Here is a 19376-nt window from a genome sequence, read left to right as displayed (position 1 = left end):
TAAGCCAAAATGTAAGTATGGAAGCACACACTGGAAATGTATTTGTTTCAATTGATTCAGAAGAACTAAAATACCTTTTGGCCTGCACTTTTGAGGTTATGCTCCTCTCAGAATGGTTCCTTGAAGCAAAAAAGTGATTTGTCTGGGATTTGCAAACAATATGGGAGGTCTTAGCTGCAGGTGACAAACCAAAATCCTTGATAATGATGCATGCTCACGCAGTTCTGGCACTTCTTTTTGTTCCAAAGGTCATATATTCAGTATGTCAGGCAAAACTGATTCTGATGAAGCTGTGTTTTTTAAAGTGTTTTTACTTCCTTATGTATTAAATAAACAGCAGCTACTGCTTTCCTTTCTAGAATAATTTTCTGACTCAATACATATTTGAAGTGCTCAGGATATGTAGAATGCCATTAAATCAGGGATGTTGAGGGATGACAAATTGGGCAATAGATGATGATCCACATGTTATCATGAATGGATTAAAGGATCTAAAGATAGCCTGCAGTCCTGTGGTGAACTCTGCATGGGTGATGTGCTGTGGGAGCAGAATGAAAAGGGAAACTCCACGATTGTCCCAATAAAACTGGTGTTCCAGCCTTAGGCAGATTCATCCACAATTCAGAGGGCACTTGTAAGTAATATTCATCTGAAAGTTAAAACAAAAAACCCCAGCAGAAGTATCATGGATGCATGGTTTCTGCCAACTCACAGCCTTTTCAGAGCTAGCCAGACCATTGAATACGGTTAGCTTGATTTCTGAGAGAGCTTTTGCCCAAATTAATGAAATGGGTAGCAAGCAAAATGTCTGAAATTCTACACTCAGGTTTTTCTCTCTCTTGTTTCTTAATCAAATACATATAAACTCAAAAAAGAGCAACTACTATAGAGAAATAGAGAAAAATAAACTAAAATGCATTTACTCTTTAACAAGTAAAACTGTACATATATATACATATATATAACTAAAATGTGTTTACTTTTTAACAAGTAAAACTATACACACACACACATATATACATATATATATATATACATCCATGTATATACATGTATATATGTATACATATATATGTATCTACATATATATGTATACAGACACCCATGTATATACATATATATGTATATATATGTATATGTATACACATATATGTAAATGTATACACATATATATACATTTATATATGTAGATACCATCAGCTCAGTATTGAAATAACAGTACTGGAAATAAATTACCTCAGATAACCTCAGGTGAGAAAAAAGAAGGAGAAATGTTCTAGAATGGTAATAGAGTAGTAGAATGGTTCATGTTCCTAGAAAACATGAACCACAAGAGACAATTTAAAGTATCTTCATACACACAAAAAAATGATACTTATATAAAGTAATACCAATATAAAATCTGTTGTACTACAAAACCAGTCTTATTCTCTTATTCTTTCCCAAAGAGTGTTCTTTTTTATTGTTTGCTGAGTAGAAAAATTCCCCATCTAGGCAATGGACAGTAAAAAGGAAAAAAACCCCTTGGCTAAAAGAGAAGAGACAGTTCCCACCTGAGGCCTTACTCTGTCATCACTGTGCAGCTCACACAACAAAATAGTTTGGATTTTCATTATTTAGGTATGGTGATGTTGCTACAGCAACATCATGTGCTACATACGACTCTCTCTAGTCACTTTTTTCAGTGGCAGTTGAATTAGTTTTAACATTTTAATAGATTTTTAAATTTTTGTTAGGTTTTTTAAATCATATTATTATTGTTATTATTATTATTTAGAATCAGGTACAAACCCACCAGCATTTGACGACTGGTCTTGTTGCTCACAATTGATAACAAAATAGAAACACTTTCCACCAATCCTATACAATATTTGGGGGCAAGCCCCAACAGAAGTGCCGTAAGGCTTTACCTGTCACACACCCTGGTGATTTTACACCACAGCACAACTTCAGTGGGTTCTCATGAGGTAGCTGAGGTAGACCTTCCCTCAATACAAAGTTGCTTGAAGTGGTAGGGCACAAAAAGGGCATGAATCTAAGGAACAATAGTTGTAACAACAGAGACTTGTGAAGAATGTCTGTAGATACATTTTGTTTTGGCTGATTATTTACTAGCGAAAAACAATTTTACTGCCTTGCCACTTTGTAAAATGTAACATAGAATGTGACTCTTCGTATCTCATTAAGTTTTAACTCCTATTATCAAACTCCTAGATCTGAGTTTCCTTCTACTAAGAACAATGCAAATTCAATTTTCATTAATTTCAAAATGAATAATTTTAAACTGATATTTTTGTTTTCTTTGGCTTCTTTCAGTGTTCAGGCATTATTATATTTCACTGATCTATAAACCTTCATAAAGTCCTCTGAAAGCCTACATACCATCTGCTATGCTGCTCTATCACTGGCATAGCAACAAAACTGTGACTTAAGTAAAAACAAGTCAAATATAACAGCTCTAATGTTGCATGTAAAGCAAATCTATATATATAAATATATTCTTTTAAAATTTCTGCTGCCATTCTTAAGAACAACAACAACAAAAAAAAAAAAATCTCACAAATCAGCCTTCAAAACAATAGCTGACAGCAATCTGTCAGTTCTCCAGTAAGCATGAGCTGTCTAACCAGTGTCATTAGCGCCTCAAAAAAGATGTTTTCCCTGCCTTGCTTGCCAGGAATTCACAATAGCTTGTCAACAATATTAATACCTACCAATTACCCAGTCTTTCCAAGTTCAAAGCACTGTAAAAACTGAAGTAATCTGCTGCAGCATTTTCTAGGTTCATGCTAATTCCCGTAAATGAAATGCTTTTAAAATCTGGCATGTTCTGCAGTATTCTATTTAATTCCCTTAATTTTCACTGTTTTCTTATCTTGAACTTGCTTTTTCTCCCAAATTCTGTAATGTATGGGTTTTTTCTTATTACTTTTCCCCCAAGACTAGTGTTCCTGACTGCCTTGTTGAGTCACAAACACAGAATGACCTGAGTGTATGCTCCCCTTTACACTTACTTTCCCCAGTTTCATCTTTATTTTCTCAGCTTTTCCAACATTACTCGTTCAGCCTCACAGCCCATTTGTCTCTGCACACTTAACAGCATTGTTTGTGTCCTCTAAGTCAGTCAAACAACTGACCTGACATCTATCACATGCACAGTTTGTCATCCTTTCCTCATGGAAAAAGGGGTCAAAGCCTTGTCAGAGTCCTTAACCTTTAGATGCTCAATGTGTTGCAGTAAGTCAGTGTGAGACAAGCACATAGAGGTGCTAACAGCAGTACTAATGCTTTGCAGAGAAGCTCATGAGCTCTGCCATGGTTATCAAGACCTAAGAAAGAGCCAAATTCTCTGAGCAAAAGTAAAAGCGTCCTAATGCACCATACTTTTTTCCTCCTCTAACCCACACCCAGCTTTACTTCTGATGTACCTACAAGCTTCTTTATTCCCGTTTTTGGGGTAACTTGCCTTTTAATACATGGGTGGAATTTCAAGGTGGTAGGAGTCTGAGCTTGTGCTGACAGGCAAAACTCTCTTCCATTTTCACACTGACCTGGTCTGTGCATGAAAGCCCTTGATCTCTTGCCTTTTTATATGTCAACAGTAAGTCTAGCCCAGGCACTCCTTCTCCAGCACAATTTAGCCCTCCTCAGAGAATAACCTCAGGGGATAACCTCAGATGATCTCTGAACTGCACTGTTCAGACACCAGCCAGTCTGCAAATCCACCTGTGTCTTGGCATCCACCTCTGGCGGTGAAATCACTCTTCTGTTCCATATACACTGTGACTTGTTTGTATTTGTGATTAGCAGAAGACAGTTTCCAACAAACTGAAACTCATCTATTATCCAAATTGTAGATTAATATTTGATGTGAGGGCACGACATTGTCACTGAAGCTTGATTTCCTCCAAATCCTTTTGCTTCTCAGGTGTTTGTCTACTATAATTTAAAAGTCAAATAACTTTAAGGGTGAAGAAACATCCTGTGAGCCCAGAACTACAGAGTTAGCACAATGGATGGGTAAGTGGCTTCTTTTTCTGGTTTTCTGTTAGCTAGCCTAATCTCTCCAGAATGTCTTTATTAGCTGCTGCACCTGGCTCACCAGTATAATGCTTATTCATTTCTGCCAGACCTTAAAGCACTTTATTTAATGGCTGGCTGGTACGTTAAGTTTCAGTACCTCTTTGACACGTCAATATTTTCAGCCCTGGAAAGGTTCTCTGTGCAATACCAGGTAACCTCAGGTGCCTTTGCACACCTGGATGCATGTGCTCTGTGACCACACATCCACTGAAACCCAGCATGGCAGCAGGCCCTGGCCCAAGACAGCAAAAGGAGGTGTTTTCCCCACCTATTCTGCCAAAGGAGCACAATGCTGGAAAAATATCAAGGAACCTAAGCTGAAAACTGTCCTAAATCCAGACCTGAAGCGTGGGGTACCATGTAGGTATGCAGTTTGTGGTAATTGGGGTGGGGCTGTGGCCAGCCTCATCCCCAGTGGGCTACAGCTGTGAGAAGCAGGTGAGCAGCACTGACAGCAATGAGCCATGGAGTGCCCAGGGGCACTGACCATCACCAAAGGGAGCAGAGGGCACACAGGTGCCACGCATGAACACGAGGGTATAACAGGTTGGGCTGAAGAGCAAGAAAGAACAGACACTTGGCGCTTTCTGCAGTGGTATAGTGTTACTCTGTATGGGTTGAAGCCTTCTAAAGTGGTATGGGGATACTCTGTGTCACAGCTGTGTCAACTGCGGTATGTGCTGCTACAGTACTATCCAGAGGGACCTGGACAAGCTTGAGAAGTGGGTCTGCAGGAACTTCATGAAGTTTGACAAGGCTAAGTGCAAGGTGCTGCACCTGGGTCAGGGCAACCCCTGGTATCAAGACAGGTTTAGGTGCTACTGGATGAGAAGCTGGACATGATCTGGCAGTGGGCACTCACAGCCCAGAAAGCCAAATGTGTCCTTGGCTGCATCCAAAGCAGCATAGACAGCAGAAAGGGAGAGGGGATTCTGCCCCTCTGCTCTGCTCTAGTGAGACCCCACCTGCAGGGCTGCATCAGCTCTGGGGTCCCAGCACAGGAATGACAAGGACCTGGTGGGTTGGGTCCAGAGGAGGGCTGCCAAGACAATCAGAGGGATGGAGCACCTCTCCTATGAGGGAAGGCTGAGAGAGTTGGGATTGTTTGGTGTGGAACAGAACACTTAGGAGAGACCTAATTGTGGCCTTCCAGTATCTGAAGGGAGCCTACAAGAAGGATGGAGAGAGACCTTTTACAAGAGCATGTAAGTGGATAGGGCAAGAGCAAATGGCTCCGAAGTAGGTTTCAATTAGACATTTATAAGGAATTCTTTACAGTGATCCCGGTGAGGCACTGAAGCAGGTTGCCCTGAGCGGTTGTGAATGTGCCATCCCTGCAAGTGTTCAAGGCCAGGTTGGATGGAGTTTTTTTGCCTGGTCTAGTGGAAGGTGTCCCTGCCCCATGGCAGGGGCTTTAAGGACCCTTCCAACCCAAACTATTCTTCGATTGCACGACCCCTTATTTTAAAGTTCCAGATCTCCTATGATGGTCTTTACGCGGTTCTCCACCCAAACTTTTCAACTTGGAAGTGGGGGGCGGGATGTGAACACGCGATGATCTGGAATCCCAAACGTCACTGGTGCGGTGTCTGGAGTTGGCAGCCGCGACCCCGCTCTGTCGCGGGGGCCATGAGCGCCCCTCAGCCCGCGGAGCCGCTCCCGCCCCGGTGTCCCCGCGTCCCCTCAGGGCAGCGCCGCCCGCCGGGGGAGAGGCGCGCGCGCTCCGGCCGGGCCCGGCGATTGGCGGGGGCGGCCGTCACGTCATCCCCGCGCGCCGGCAGCCCCGCTCCCCGCTGCGGAGGGGAGCGCGCCCTGCTCGCGCTGCCCGGGCCTCATCCCGGGCCTCATCCCGGGCCTCATCCCGCCCTCCCGCCGGCCGCGCTCCTGCCCGGGGCCCGGCCCGGCCCGGCTCTGCCCTGTCGGCCGCCGCCGCTGCTGCCTCCCGCCTTCTCCCGCCGTCCCGCTGCGCCACAGGTGCGTGTGGGGCCCGCCGCCCCGAGATGAGGAGGCAGGCCGGGATAGCGCGGGGAAGAGGGAGGGAGAGAGAGAGGGAGGGTGGACGGGCAGGCAGAGCCTGGCAGCGCCCCTGGCCTCGCGTTCCTGTGGGACCGCCGGCCGGTCCCTTCGCCTGCATTTTCCTGTCTGTGTTAGACGGGCCCTGCCGGCTCTCTCCCCTTCCTGGCTTTCCCCACAGAAAGGCTGAGAATATGAGCCTCTACAATTTGGACCGGTTCCGCTTCGAGAGGAAGGGGAAGGGCGCGGAGCAGGTGTCGCCGTCCCCGCCGGCGGCCTGCGCGGAGGCACCTGTGGCACCTGTGGCTGCTGCCGCGCTCCGTGCTGCTGCGGGGGGTGAGGAGGAAGGTGCGGATGACAACAAGAGGCCAGACACTCCGGCTTCGGACCTGTCAGAGAGAACTGGTGAGTCAGGTGTTTTGCATGCAGCCTAAGTACTTAATTTCTAGAAATAAAGTAATTGTCTTTTGTTTTGGTGTTTGTCATTTTCGGTTTTGACTTCTTTGCTTGTTTTACAAAAGTGTTTTTCTGGGCAAACGTTTCACAACAATTTCCACAAAAGTATCCTCATTTGTAGAAGTGTGTGCTCTAATTGAACTTGTGCATTTACAGGCAAGGTGTTAACCTTCTGAAATAACTTGGTTTTTTCAATTGATGAAGTATGTTTCAAATTAAATGTTGAAAGAGTGTTACGTTTTTTTCTATTTGTAAACTCTATTTACTGATACTTATTTTATGCTAATGTTTCAGTGTTTTCAAGGAAGGTTTTTATTTGTCTGATAGATACAACACTTAGCTTTCTGAGTAGAGTCCTTGGCTAACGCATCGTGGAGCATCACAGATGGAATTGAAAGGGAACAGTTTCTTTTCACTTGGGCCTGGTTTTGTAAAGAGCTGAGAGACCTGGTACTGATTCTCAGAAGCTGTGTTAAAGGTTTTGGTGTCGTTTTTGTCCTCTTTTGGGGCAGAAGCTAGGGGTTTTCATGGAAATGTGAAAAACTTGATTGTGTTGTAGCGTGTTAGTTTCCTTTGGCTGAGACAGTAGGGATTTGTTGTTCCTGTTTAGATTTGCTGGTTAATACTAATGACTGAAGTTACTGTTGGCTGTGTAATCACATTCACCTGTGTGTCCTTCCTGTTACTGAGGGAGTAAGATTTGAAAAACAGACAGTATCTCCTGCTGGCTATTTGGTACTTCTCAGACATGCCATGTAACTTGTGGTATAGTTGTTGAACTACAGGTGTTATTGGAGAGATCAGACAGAGTATGACTATGCATGTATTTAAAAAATGAAACAACAATGTGTCTTCTGGTTGTTTAACTACATTTTTTGCACATGGCTTTCCCTTGGTGCAGGGCAGTTTTTCACAATACCTTATCTGCATGATAACAGAGAACCATTCATGTACAAGGAGTTCTCTTTTAAAACTGAGCCAAGTCAGAATTAAAGATGTGGATATTTACTTTGCCCTAAATTTTGGTTTAGTGTAGGTTTGACTGTTTTCAGTTGATTGGAGTGCTCGTGTTTACTTTAGTAAATATTAAGCAGCGTTCTTTGTTAAAATATATAAAATATATAAGTTGTCAGTCTGGAACTGAGTAACCTGTCCACTTACAAAGAATGTTTTGGTGACAGGGAGAACTCTAAAGAAGCAGGCAGCTGTTAATTCTGGTTTCTGCTGATGTGCCTTTGTAATGCTTGTATGGCAGAATGGGCACTCTGGAGAAGTGCACTTTGGAACAGGTGTTCCCTTCCTGTTTGTGGTAAATCATTGTCTTGTGCTGTGGACGAGTTACCGAATGCAGGGGCCCTTCTTGAACTGTGAATGTAGTTCTGCAGTAAGGGATGGTGCTGCTTGTTTTGTGGCTTCATGTTTTGGGGATTTACTTTATTTTTTTATTTACTTTATTTTAATGTTATACTTCTTCCTTTAATCTGCCTGTGGGCTTTGTCAGTGTAAGCATGTTGCTAGACCATAACTGCCAACAAATTTCAGTGCTTGTTTTTTCAACATGCTGGTTTCCCTTGACTTAAATTCTGCAGGGGTAGGACTGTGGAGAAGGAATGTAATACCAATTTAGAGGCATTAGTTTAGATACAAGGTAATAAAAAGAAAGATGAAGGCCAACCTAAAAGATGTGTAATGTGAGGCTAAGTGGTTGTGAGGAAAACTAGTGGGAGGTGGTAGTAGCGAACAGTGAAACAGGGTAGAGTGCAAGAAGAGGCAAAACTACAGCAGGTATCCAACTCAAATAAGCATCCATGGACACAGATGCTGGTGTAGAACTGGGGCACTAATTAACATTTAAAATTGAGATGTAATTAGTAGTGCTCTGCATATACATAATGCTTCATCTTTCACAGATACTGAATGTTTAAAGAAGATCGAGTGGTTTACTGAATTTTTCTCCCACTTATGTGCACATCAATGTTATGTTACCTATTTAAAGAATTAATAGCCTTTTAAGACATGAAATCACATTTTCTACATCTACGGAATTTAATGAAAAACAAAGCACTTAGATATTGTCTGCATGATATGAGGCACTTAAATGTAGATTTGATAAGCAGATGCCTGTCCTCCTTGTTTCCTAATTGGTATCAGGAAGACACAATTTTTGGTTTGGGTCAAATAAAAGTCAGTTTTTTTTGTTGTTGTTGTTATTTCTGAATGGTCATGGAAAGGCCCAAAGCTGAGTTTATGTCACTGTGTACTCTCTGCTGCTGACTGCACCAACAGGTCATACTATGGAGTTGTTCTGTATGAGAAGCAGTTTACACGAGGCTCACCAAAAATAACTTGCCCTAATGCTCACTGCATCGAGGACAACAGCTACTCAGACTTCTTTTGAAGACAAAGTGATTAACAAAATACTGGTACAAGAAACTGGGGAAAGAAGAGGGTGATCTTTATTTCACTTATACAAACAAAAATGCCATTAAATAGCTAACAACTTGGGGTTTTTTATTTTTTTGCTACCAGCTTTGGTATAGTGCAACCACTGTGTGTATCTAAAAAGAATTTAATAATCTTTGCCCTTCAGGAGCACAAATCGTTCAGTATAATTTTGAGAGATTGCTTCAGATTTCTGTTTTATCAAGTGCCCTGAAATGTACCTCTAACAAGTATAGGATTGTCTAAATGTCATCCATCTTCAAAAAATATAGTCAGATGATGTCTGTTGTGGCATGAGCCACCATTATCTTTTCAGCTATTTTCTCTATTTTTGTTTTCCCAGAACAAACTAATATTGGTACATGATTCTGTACCCCGTTTATGTCTGTAGGTAATGCTTCTTGTTCTTTGTGTTGAACATGCATCCCTTCTGCTTTAATAAGCAATTTGTGGTGTGATGGCCACAAGAATTGGTCATCTTCGTACACTTGTCTGTATTCAAAATTACGGAGACCTGCAGTGGCTTTTCAGCCAGGTTATAGGGAATAATTCTGGGCTGCATTTGCTGAGACAGACCAGAGACAGTTACCAAATTATATATGGTAGATGTCTCTAAAAAGAGTTGGAAAAATACACTGGAGTGGCTTATTGCAGTTTTTAATGCAAATTAGTATTATTTACTGAATAGTAATGTTTACTGAATCTCTTACTCTGTTAAGGAAACAGTGAAGACTCTTTCATTTAGATGTTTTTAATTGTGTAATTAACTCAGTGTACTAAGATAATGAGATTATTCTACACAATTGTAGAAATGGAGCAGAACTGTACCAGAACTGCACAAATTAGAATAATTGCCGACATGAATTTCAAAATGATGCCTTTATTCTGGTCTCAGAGAGCATGCTTACAAAGCTTCCAAAAAGAATTGAAAGAAAAGTTGTAAAAGAAATTAAACTACAATGCGTAACCCCATTATTGATGACTGATTTTGTTGATATCCTCTCTGTACTGTATGAATATGTATCCTGAATGGCTACACTTTGAGATTATAATGCTCAGAGCTCACTGGCATTGGACTGCTCTTTTTTTTTCCCTGTGTCATTTTATCTCTGATCTGAGCAGGTCTGCTTATGTCTCAGTTTGTAGGGTGTAATTCTACTTAAGAGTATTTCTGGAAAATAGTGATGTCTGCAATATCAAGTGAAGTTTTCTAAGGGTTCATGGGAAGATATGTTGACGTAATCATCATTTAAAAAGGGCTGCTTTAAGAAGTACTTTAGAATTATACTGACATTTAAGATTATTTTAGCCAATGGAAAAGACTTTCCCTTGAAAAGGGAACACTTATTACCTTGTAGACTTGGGCACCATGTGCTTGATACTGCTTTCTAAAACTAGGTGAAGTTACTTTCTATTTGACAAGGCTTGTTAGACAATGTTAGTGAATGTGGTAAGCCTCTTAAGTATTGCCTCTGCTTTTCCTTTGGTTTTACCTTTGTTTTCACTTGTGAGAGAAGCTGGCTTTCTCTGAGTGTGGTGTATGATTTGTGTAGGAAGTTGTATTTAGAATTACAGGGTAGTGTATTCTCTTTTAATGATAGCAAAAATTGGTGGTTATTGTTAGGTTTTGGTTTTGATGTTAATGTGTGCATGTAGGGATGCTTATGAGTGTTCCTATTTCTGGCCTCAAAGTCGAAAGCCGGTCTTATGATTGCAGGCATTCCTTAATAGTTCATTTGAATTGCCTGTAATCAGAAAATTCTGCCTCCAAGAATTACGTATTGTGGCAATAACTTTAGTCTTTTACTACTCTACAAGGTTACAGTTTGCTCTAAATATGAGGAACTCCTTATTACATGTGTGATTTCTGCTCCCCCCCACTTAGTAGGGGATGCTGTTCAGTAGAATAGGTGGAGGAAGGGCAGAAGACTGGGCTGGTTTTTTTGGGTTTTTTTTTTTGAGAGGAAGGATGCTTCTTTTTTTCCCCAGGTAACTCAGCATTTTATAAGTATGGGAGTTAGGAGCTGTCATGAAGACAGGACAGTAATTGCTAAATAGAATGAGAAATCACTAAGTGAAACAGTAAATACTTTTTATTTAAATATAAATCTTGTCTAAGGTTTATACTGTAAAGAATAAAATTACTTGTAAGATTATCATATTTTTGTGTGTTTTTCCTTTAAATTCAGTAAGGATGCCTCTTAGCAAACTTGTCATGAGCAGCTGTCCTTTCTGTGTCACACTGCTTGCAAGGGGAATTTGTTTGAAATTTAGTTTAATCTAAGGTGAAGATCCATGAAAACTGCCTTGATCTGTTCAGTTAATTCAGTGTAGATGTGAAATTCTCATGTTTCTTGAGACCCGTTTTGATGTTGAACTGCATTTTTTTAATGCATTTTGTGTTTCTATCCTATTGTGATAGCCTTTGCCATGATAACCCAACTTCATAGTGTTCCCAAAGGTTTCTTTTGCTCCTCTCCTGTATTCGTCTCAAAACTTTATCAGTTTTCAGATGAAGCAACTGCATCAAGAACAAGGCATCTCCTTCCTAAAACGGACAGATAGAAGAAGGTACTGCTCAGGAGGCTTCCACTGCCAACATGTTGATCTTGGATGCAGGGAGGTCCGTCTTGGAACGGTGTACTACTGCTTCAGAACTAATAATTTTTAGGCATTCCTAAATTTGCATGTGTATAGGCTTTTCAAAACAAGATTCATTTGCAAAGTGAGACTTTTGCCTCTTCTAAGAATCATTACCGTAATCCTATATTGTGTTTTGAAAGTGATAGAAAAGACTTAGATTTTGATAACTCAACTAAAACTAGGTCTTTTATCACATATGAGGGAATTGGACACCATGTAGCTCCTTTCTGTATTTGACTATCAGATTAATTTAGTCTAGCTTCATCTGTGTCTGCTGTCTCTGGCAAATCAGCTTTGCAAACTAATGTTGCATTCTAGCAATTTGACTCAGCAAGTTTCTGCATTACTGAATGGAGACAGAAGAAACTACCTTCCAGCCAAAATTGTGGTTCTAGAGTTAGCAGCACCACTGCTGCTTCATTCACAAGCCCATGAGTTTTAAAAAAGGATGGGTGTGTTAGAGAGGAGAGGATGCCTGTGATCCTTTCTTTGTGCTATGAGAATTTAAGATCTTTTTATATGAGGACTTCTAGTGACAGTAGTATCACTAAAACACAGCTTTTCCAGAAGCTCCTTATCTGGATTTGCATGTGGTTAAGGCCATCTTGTTGAAGGATCCATTCAGTGCAGGTCACTTGGTGTGTGGCTGCAGGTTGAGCTGTGGGTGTGGAGAACCCCAGGCAAGTGGCAGGGAACTGCTGACCCCTGTCAGGGCCTCGGGCACTCAGGAGTTGATGACTGCAGACTTCGCTGCACTTAGACTGTGAGGATGTAAAATCCTAGGATTTATTTTTTTTGCGGGAATTGCCCTTCAGAGGCACCAGCTAGAGCTGTGATTTTGTAAATGCACATGCTTAAATGATACCAGGGATCTGGACATATGAGAGTGCTCTGGGAGACCTGGTGTGATTCTGTGAATGGGATCTGTAGCTCTAAAGGGGTCCTGGTCCCAGCTGAGGTGCTGCTGCCAGAGTGGCTCCTAAGTGGTTGGAAGTTTCTTTAACAACCTGAAGTCTGAAGGCTTCAATGATTGCTCTTTTGCACTAAATCCTTGTTGATGTTTCCTCATAGACACTGAGTTACATTCACCTCTATCCCCTTTAACTTAATTAACCCTTTAATTAAGCTCCATTTTAAAGTTTTCTTCTTTTTTTGTAGTGTACTCTGTAACATTTGGTACCATATTGTTTTTAGTTTATTGGGTGCCTTTGCCTTTCAAAACCTGTGCAGTTTCCTGTGTCAGCAAATATCTTGTACTTCTAGGATTTATCTTTTTTTTTCTTCAGTGCTGCCACAGTGAGTTATTTAAAATTTATTTCCCACAAGATTTCTTTCATACAGAAAAGGCTCTCTGCAGCTGTCATGTTCTCTGCTCTGTGCATCAATTTTTCTCTCTTCGTAGAGAAAAGAAAGAAATATGCCTATGTTTCTATCCATGTTTTCATTGGCCTGGAAGTAGTTCAGAGGACTTTGCTCCTTATTCATTTATCTAAAAATAAGTATTTATTTATTTTCAAATAGTTATTAACCTAAAATACACATTCTCTTAAACTTTGTAGTATAAAAGTTGTTTGATGTAAGAGGCCTGAAGATCCTTTGCCAAGTAAGTTCTCACTTTAAGAAATGCAGCTGACAGGAATTTTCTGTGCATGAGAAGGTGAGTTCTGTTTAATGGCTGTCGTGTCTCTGAAAAAAATCACAGCTACCTGATGCTCTAAGTACAAATAAATATTTGAAGCCGTAAGTCATTGTCTCCTCTTTTTTCTCCTATTGAAATGTCTTCCACAGAGTATTCCACCATCCCAGAAACTCCTGAAGCTCAGAGGACAAAGAAAGAGTCTTACTTCAAGCGCCAGCGAGGAGTGCACTTCCTCGATCTGTCTGACAGTGAGGATGAGGAGCCAAGAAACGTCAGTGCTGCCAAAGAAACCCGGGCTCCGAGGAGAGAGGTGGTCTTAAAGTACGCTTTGAGCCAGCTTCTGTCTCTGCACCCTCAGGGGTGTTCCAAGTTCAAACACTGAATTGAAAACCAGAGCCTAGGTTGTGTTCTTGTTTGCTCCTTTGGGATTCAGCTGCCCCTAACTAAACTTTACTGGTTTTCCAGGGAAGAAGTATCCTGCTAAAACATTTTATCAGAGGGAGGAGTTCTGTGATGTTGAAACGTGTGATATTTGTTTATTTACACATTTGTGCCTTTGCCCTTCTGAAATCCTTTTAGTGCAACTTGAAAACTTAATCATAAAACACTTAACACTTGCTTTACTAATTTTAAACTGTTGGAGTTGATTTTTTTTTTTTTTTTTTTGGATAGGCAGCTATAGTTGACAGGGAAGCAAATAGAGCTTCAGTGTGTTATATGAGTTCTGAGGTGAACTTAAGTATGAGTTGTGTGGTGTGTTTCCTATGAATAGTGAAAGCTATTTCTTCCCTGAGTGATTTGGAGATTTATATTTTTAAATGGGCCCGGAAGGAAGAGTGACTGTGGAGGAGTCGCTTGTATGTGTGCTAAAAAGGCAATGTTGAGAAAACAGGTGAGACAAGATAGACATCTGCAGCCATTTGCAACAGTTTAAAGGAACCCCTGCTAGTTGTATGTCTGTGTGGTAATTGTGCCCTCTAGATGTTCTTGTGCAAAAGAACAAAGCAAAACGGGATGGTTTTACCTGCTTTTTTGATAGCCTAGTTGAATTAATGGGCAGAAAACTTTCATGGGAATTGCAGCCTTAACAGGTATTGCCTCTTGTCAGGTTTTCAGTCCTATACAGAGCATGGAGTTATGGGGGGTTTACAGCAGAAGTGAAGTAATGCATTTTCCTGCTGCTGTTACCTGAAATTCTGATGTTGTGTTGTTTGTTTTTTTTTTTTTTTAGTGTTTGCCCCCCAAAGCTTCAACTTAAGGCAGCTACTTGAAAAGGAGAAAAATATTAGCAGTTACAAGTGAGCTCCTGCTTCTGCCTGTGATTGAAGTTGTAGGTTGTGCAAGGAGACAGAGATAGCCAGCTAGTTGCATGCATCAAATTGGCTTGTGTGTGGTGCTGTGTAAATATAGTTACTCTGCTTCTGGGATCAGTCCCACCTGGAAGCAGTTCAAGTGGTTTTGTATCATATGGAGCTGATGCTGATAAGCCATCCAGGATGCAATTTGCAGAGCCACTGCTTGCTGTTCCTATACTGTGTTGCTGTTGCTGGAAGCAAGAGATGGACAGCAAGGTGACTCCCTAGTGGGATTGATGAACATGAGACTACATCCTCTTGTGTTCCTCAGTATTCCTGTGTAGCCACCAGGCACCTCAGTCCCCAACACTGTCCCAGTGTGCCGACTCAGTTGCTGACTGATGTGTACAGAACCCACGGAGCTGTGTTACAAGTGGCTGTTCTTGTGACAAATGGAGAGTCTGGCAGGAGTTAGCTGAGATCTCTCCAGGCTTAGGAGCTCTGGCTTGTGCTGAAGTCTGGCTTTGCATGGAATCAGTCAATACATTGTCTGCATTGTGCATTTTAGTGCATGTGTTGCCTATTTTGGGGTGTTTTTCTGGGTTTTACTTCCTTTTTGCAGGGTATCCTAGCTTCCGTTATTCTGAACAAGGCACAGAACAGAAAGCAGACAGTTTAGAGTAGAAAACACATGTTTCCTAAAGAAAGTGTGCTGTGACTTTTTGCTACCAGAGGGTTGCTGTCTGGAAAAGAAAGCAGAATCTAACACAAGGTCTTTTGGGTCAGAGTTGCTTAGCAGTTAAATGAGTGTTTCTTTATGCTTGATAAGAATGTGATTATACACAGAGGACAAGATTTATGATGTATGCAACTCTGGCTTTGTTGACAAGTGTCTAGATGTTATTCCTGGATAGGAAAGGATAGGATAATTGAAGTGTCACCATTTTCATTTGGATTTTCTTTTTTTATATGCACTTTAAAAAAAAAAAAAAAACCAAAAAAACCCTTCTTCCTTACCAAGGCAAAAAGATCAGAAAAATGCCAATAGATTTTAGTATGCTATTTCATTAAGGTTTTTTTTTAAATGAAAGCAGCATTCATGTTTTGAGGCTTACAACTCAATGCCTTGGTGAGCTGAAGAATAATGTGGATTCTCTCTTGTTACTTACTTACTTTTAAGAGGCACAAGCAGAGAGTCCTGGTAGCTGTATGTGCCTTTTGAAAAGGGAGAAAAGGATCCTTTGATAAACAGTTACATGTATGTATCTTTTATGTATGTGACATGTAGCAATTTTTTTCCAGAATTCTAGTGCAATCTACCTGTTGCAACTGCTAAAGAAAGACATAGTGAGGAAAAACAGGTTTATTTTTACTCTTTTACCTATATTTATGTAGAGACACCTGCAGGCAGGCCTTTCTGATGGTGAAATCCCGATTAAATGGCAAACTCCGTATGGTTCAATTAATTTTGCCTTCCCAAAAGGACGTTTTTATGTGTCTTTGGGAGGAAGGAGGATGGGAGACCTGTTCTTGGGTTCAGTCTTATCTGTGCAACTCAATACCCTGAAAGATACATAGGGATTGCTTTTCCTGCAAATTAGCTCTAATAATCAGTTTTTCAGTAAATTCAGAATACACTTATTTCAGAAAGGCTCTTCCTATATTTATGCATTTAAGATGCTGCACAAGGAGCTTTGAATTTTCTTTCTAGCTGAGAGCTAGGACAGAGTTGTTACTGCTCCTGGGAAGTGTTTACAAAGAACCTAATCCATGTGTGTTCATCTGTTGGGCAAATGAACACTAGCAAGGCTGTTTAAAATAAACTGTAGTAGTCAGATGTAATTCAAGTAGCTGAAACTGTTCAAGTAGCTAAACTGTATTAAGGTGGTTGTTATTAAATTATCAATAACCTTTTTTAGCACAATATGGGGGTAAGTAATGGTATTTCCGTGGTCCATTCTTCCTTTCTTCTTTCCTTTGTCAAATTGAAGTTCATTAGTGCAAAGAGGACACTGTACTTGTTACATGCCTGGCTTTGTCCTGAGTAGAGGTATCCCTTTGCATACAAGTTGATTCAGTGTTACTGAATGCATCTCAATGCATTTTGTGCAATCCTGGTGGGTTAGTTTACAGTAATGTTCTGGTAGAGTAAAACATTCATAAACAAAAATAAATTTTAATTCTTTTTTTCTTCCCCTGTGCATTGCAGCTCTGAACTGTATGATGATGATGACCAGCCTGAGGAGGAAATGTCCCAGCTGGCACTTGTAAATGGTGGGGAGCAGCAGCCAGCTGTGAAGGAGCATTTAGAGAAGGATACCAGAGACTCAAAGCTGCAAACAATGAAGGAACGTTTTCCCCAGAGAAGTGACCAAGAATTATTAAAAGTAATAATGCTCAGTTCTTTGATTTATTTTGATGATTATTTATAGGATTTTATAGGCAGTTTTTCTAAGCTTCTGACTTCATTACAGGGTACAGTCTTGTGGTGAGTAATGCTGTCTGAATGCTAGGTACCCACTAAAGCTGCTCTGTCATTCTGCTTCTCTGCTGGACAGGGACTAGAATAGAATGACAGGCTCATGCATCACGATAAAGACATGGAGAGATTACTCCACAGTTATTGTCATGAGCAAAACAGACTCAACTTGTGGAAAAGATTTAATTTATTATCAGTCACATCAGAGTGGGGTAATGAGTAATAAATACAAATCTTAAAACACCTTCCCCCCACCCCTCCCTTTTTTGGGATGCATTTGTGATTTCTCTACCTCCTTCCCCCTACACCAGCAGTGCCTGGGAATTAGATATGGAAACTGCAGTCAGTTAATCAGCCCTCCTCAGCAGGAGGACTCATCACACCCTTCCCTTGCTCCAGATTTGGATCTCTTTCCATGGCATGCAGTCCTTCACGAACAAAGTTGGTCCATTGTGGGTCCTTTCCACAGAGTCACCAGTCCTGCCAGCAAACCTACTCTAGCATGGGCCCTTCTCTCCATGGGTCCTACCAGGAGCCTGCTTTCTGGGGGGGCTTCCCACATGGTCACAGCCTCCTTCAGACATGAACCTGCTCTGCTGTGCTGTTCTCCACGGGCTGCAGGTGGATCTCTGCTCTACCTTGGCCTCCATGGGCTGCAGGGACACAGCTGCCTTACCACAGCTGCTCCACCTCCCCCTCTGTGGGCTGCAGGGGAATCTCTGCTCCAGCTGCTGGAGTACCTCCAGCCCCTCCTTCACTGACCTTGGTGTCTGCAGGGTCATTTTTCTCATGAATTCTCCTTCCTCTCTCCTGCTGCAGGTGTGTTGATCCTCCCCATTTCCTTACCCCCTTTCCTTTATAACTGTTATCTACTGGTGCTGCCACTGTCACTGATGGCTTGGCCTTGGCCAGCAGCAGGACTGTCTTGGAGCTGACTGGCACTGGCTCTCTTGGATGTGAGGGAAGCTTCTGGTGGCTTCTAATAGAAGCCCACCTGTGTAGCCCCTGCTACTGTCAAACCTGGCAGTACAGCTCTTAATTGTTGTTTAGTTAATAGCAAAAGGGTAAAAGTAAGGTTTTAGGGGAAGTATGGCTGTGTAACGTTTCCACATATGTGGGAACTTGGATATCTATAAAAATGGATATGCAGACACACACTTCAAATAAATACCACCAGGTAAGTTCAATAACAGTGAACTGCAGTGTATGGAAAATTTTTCAAGTATTTCTTTGTTGTAACGTTTAAGCTTAATTATGGCTGTCTCAATTGATAACTATTGGTAACTGCTGTTATTGTAATGAGCTAACTGATGAAATGCAGGAGTGGAATCACTGCCATCTTCCAGTAGATGCAACACTGTGCAAGCTTGCATTTATGACATTTAACATGCAAAGACTTCAGTACTTCCAGTGAGGCAAAGGGTATGTTTGAACTTTTTGTAATGTATTCTGATTAAGCTGATGTGGGAACTCTTGGCCATTGTACAGCGTACCATAAAAATCTACAGCTAACTCTTTGCGAATGAGGTATGGTAGCTCGTTACAGTGAAATACCTTTAGTACTGTACAAGGCTTTCACTAGCTTTTATTTATAAAGCTAAATGTGTTTAAATTAGTCTGTAAAGTTTCCTGGTTGTTGAAATGGCATTGAAGAAATACACACATTTTATTGGTGCTTCTTGCTGGAGTTTTGTTTTGTTTCCCAGTGGATCAAGCTTTGTGCTTAGGCTCCCTTTATTTTGGGAAGAACAGAAGGGTTGTAAGTAGGAATTTTTAAATTTTTCTCCTGAACATTGTAATTAAAATTTGTTGTGTATGTCCAGAATATATCTTTTTTAGTTTTTGGCTGCCTAGAATTTATTTGATTCAAAGAATGATAAAAGTTCACTGTAGCTTAGTAACTTCTAGAAATGCTGTGAGATGTGTCTAACTGCTGTTTTGTGACTTAGCTACTGAGCAGCATGTGAGGCTGATGATGTATGTTTTCAGGAGAATGCAAGATAGCTCCTGTATCAGCAAAACTTTGTGGAAAATGGAGACTGCAGATTTTTTTTTCTGCAGTTACATAGCTGCAACATTTTTAAGGTGGGCAGAGGACTATCAAGCAAATCTGTTGTTCCTTCATGAAAGATCTGGAGTAGACTGTCCTGCCAAACTTGACATAACTGATGAAGGCTATTAAGGAAAAAAAATTGTGAGCCTTCTGAAAAAGAAATTGTGCCATTGTAGCAAAATTGTAAGGTGCTGTTTCTAAATGTAGACTGATACTTGAGAATCATGATTCCTCCTAACTTCATTTTTTGTAGGTGTTTTTTTCATATTTGTA

The 19376-nt window shown here is 41.0% G+C and overlaps 1 protein-coding gene across 2 annotated transcripts in view; it reads left to right on the top strand.

Annotated features, from left to right (window-relative positions):
* Positions 1–5882: 5882 nt before the first annotated feature.
* SMARCAD1 (SNF2 related chromatin remodeling ATPase with DExD box 1) overlaps positions 5883–19376 on the top strand; it is a 40577-nt gene continuing 27083 nt past the window's right edge. The window contains exons 1-4 of one of the 2 annotated variants that reach the window (XM_041715932.2): positions 5883–6057; positions 6278–6501; positions 13426–13597; positions 16781–16958. In XM_041715932.2, coding sequence (XP_041571866.2) covers positions 6291–6501; positions 13426–13597; positions 16781–16958 — 561 coding nt within the window. In that variant the 5' untranslated portion in view covers positions 5883–6057; positions 6278–6290. Of the gene's footprint in view, positions 6058–6277; positions 6502–13425; positions 13598–14507; positions 14575–16780; positions 16959–19376 lie in introns of those variants that run through there. The other variant, XM_030271710.4, reaches the window with a different exon arrangement.

This window comes from Taeniopygia guttata, chromosome 4 (assembly GCF_048771995.1).
Source record: "Taeniopygia guttata chromosome 4, bTaeGut7.mat, whole genome shotgun sequence".
Taxonomy (NCBI): domain Eukaryota; kingdom Metazoa; phylum Chordata; class Aves; order Passeriformes; family Estrildidae; genus Taeniopygia; species Taeniopygia guttata.
This window is presented reverse-complemented; position numbering and strand designations above follow the sequence as displayed.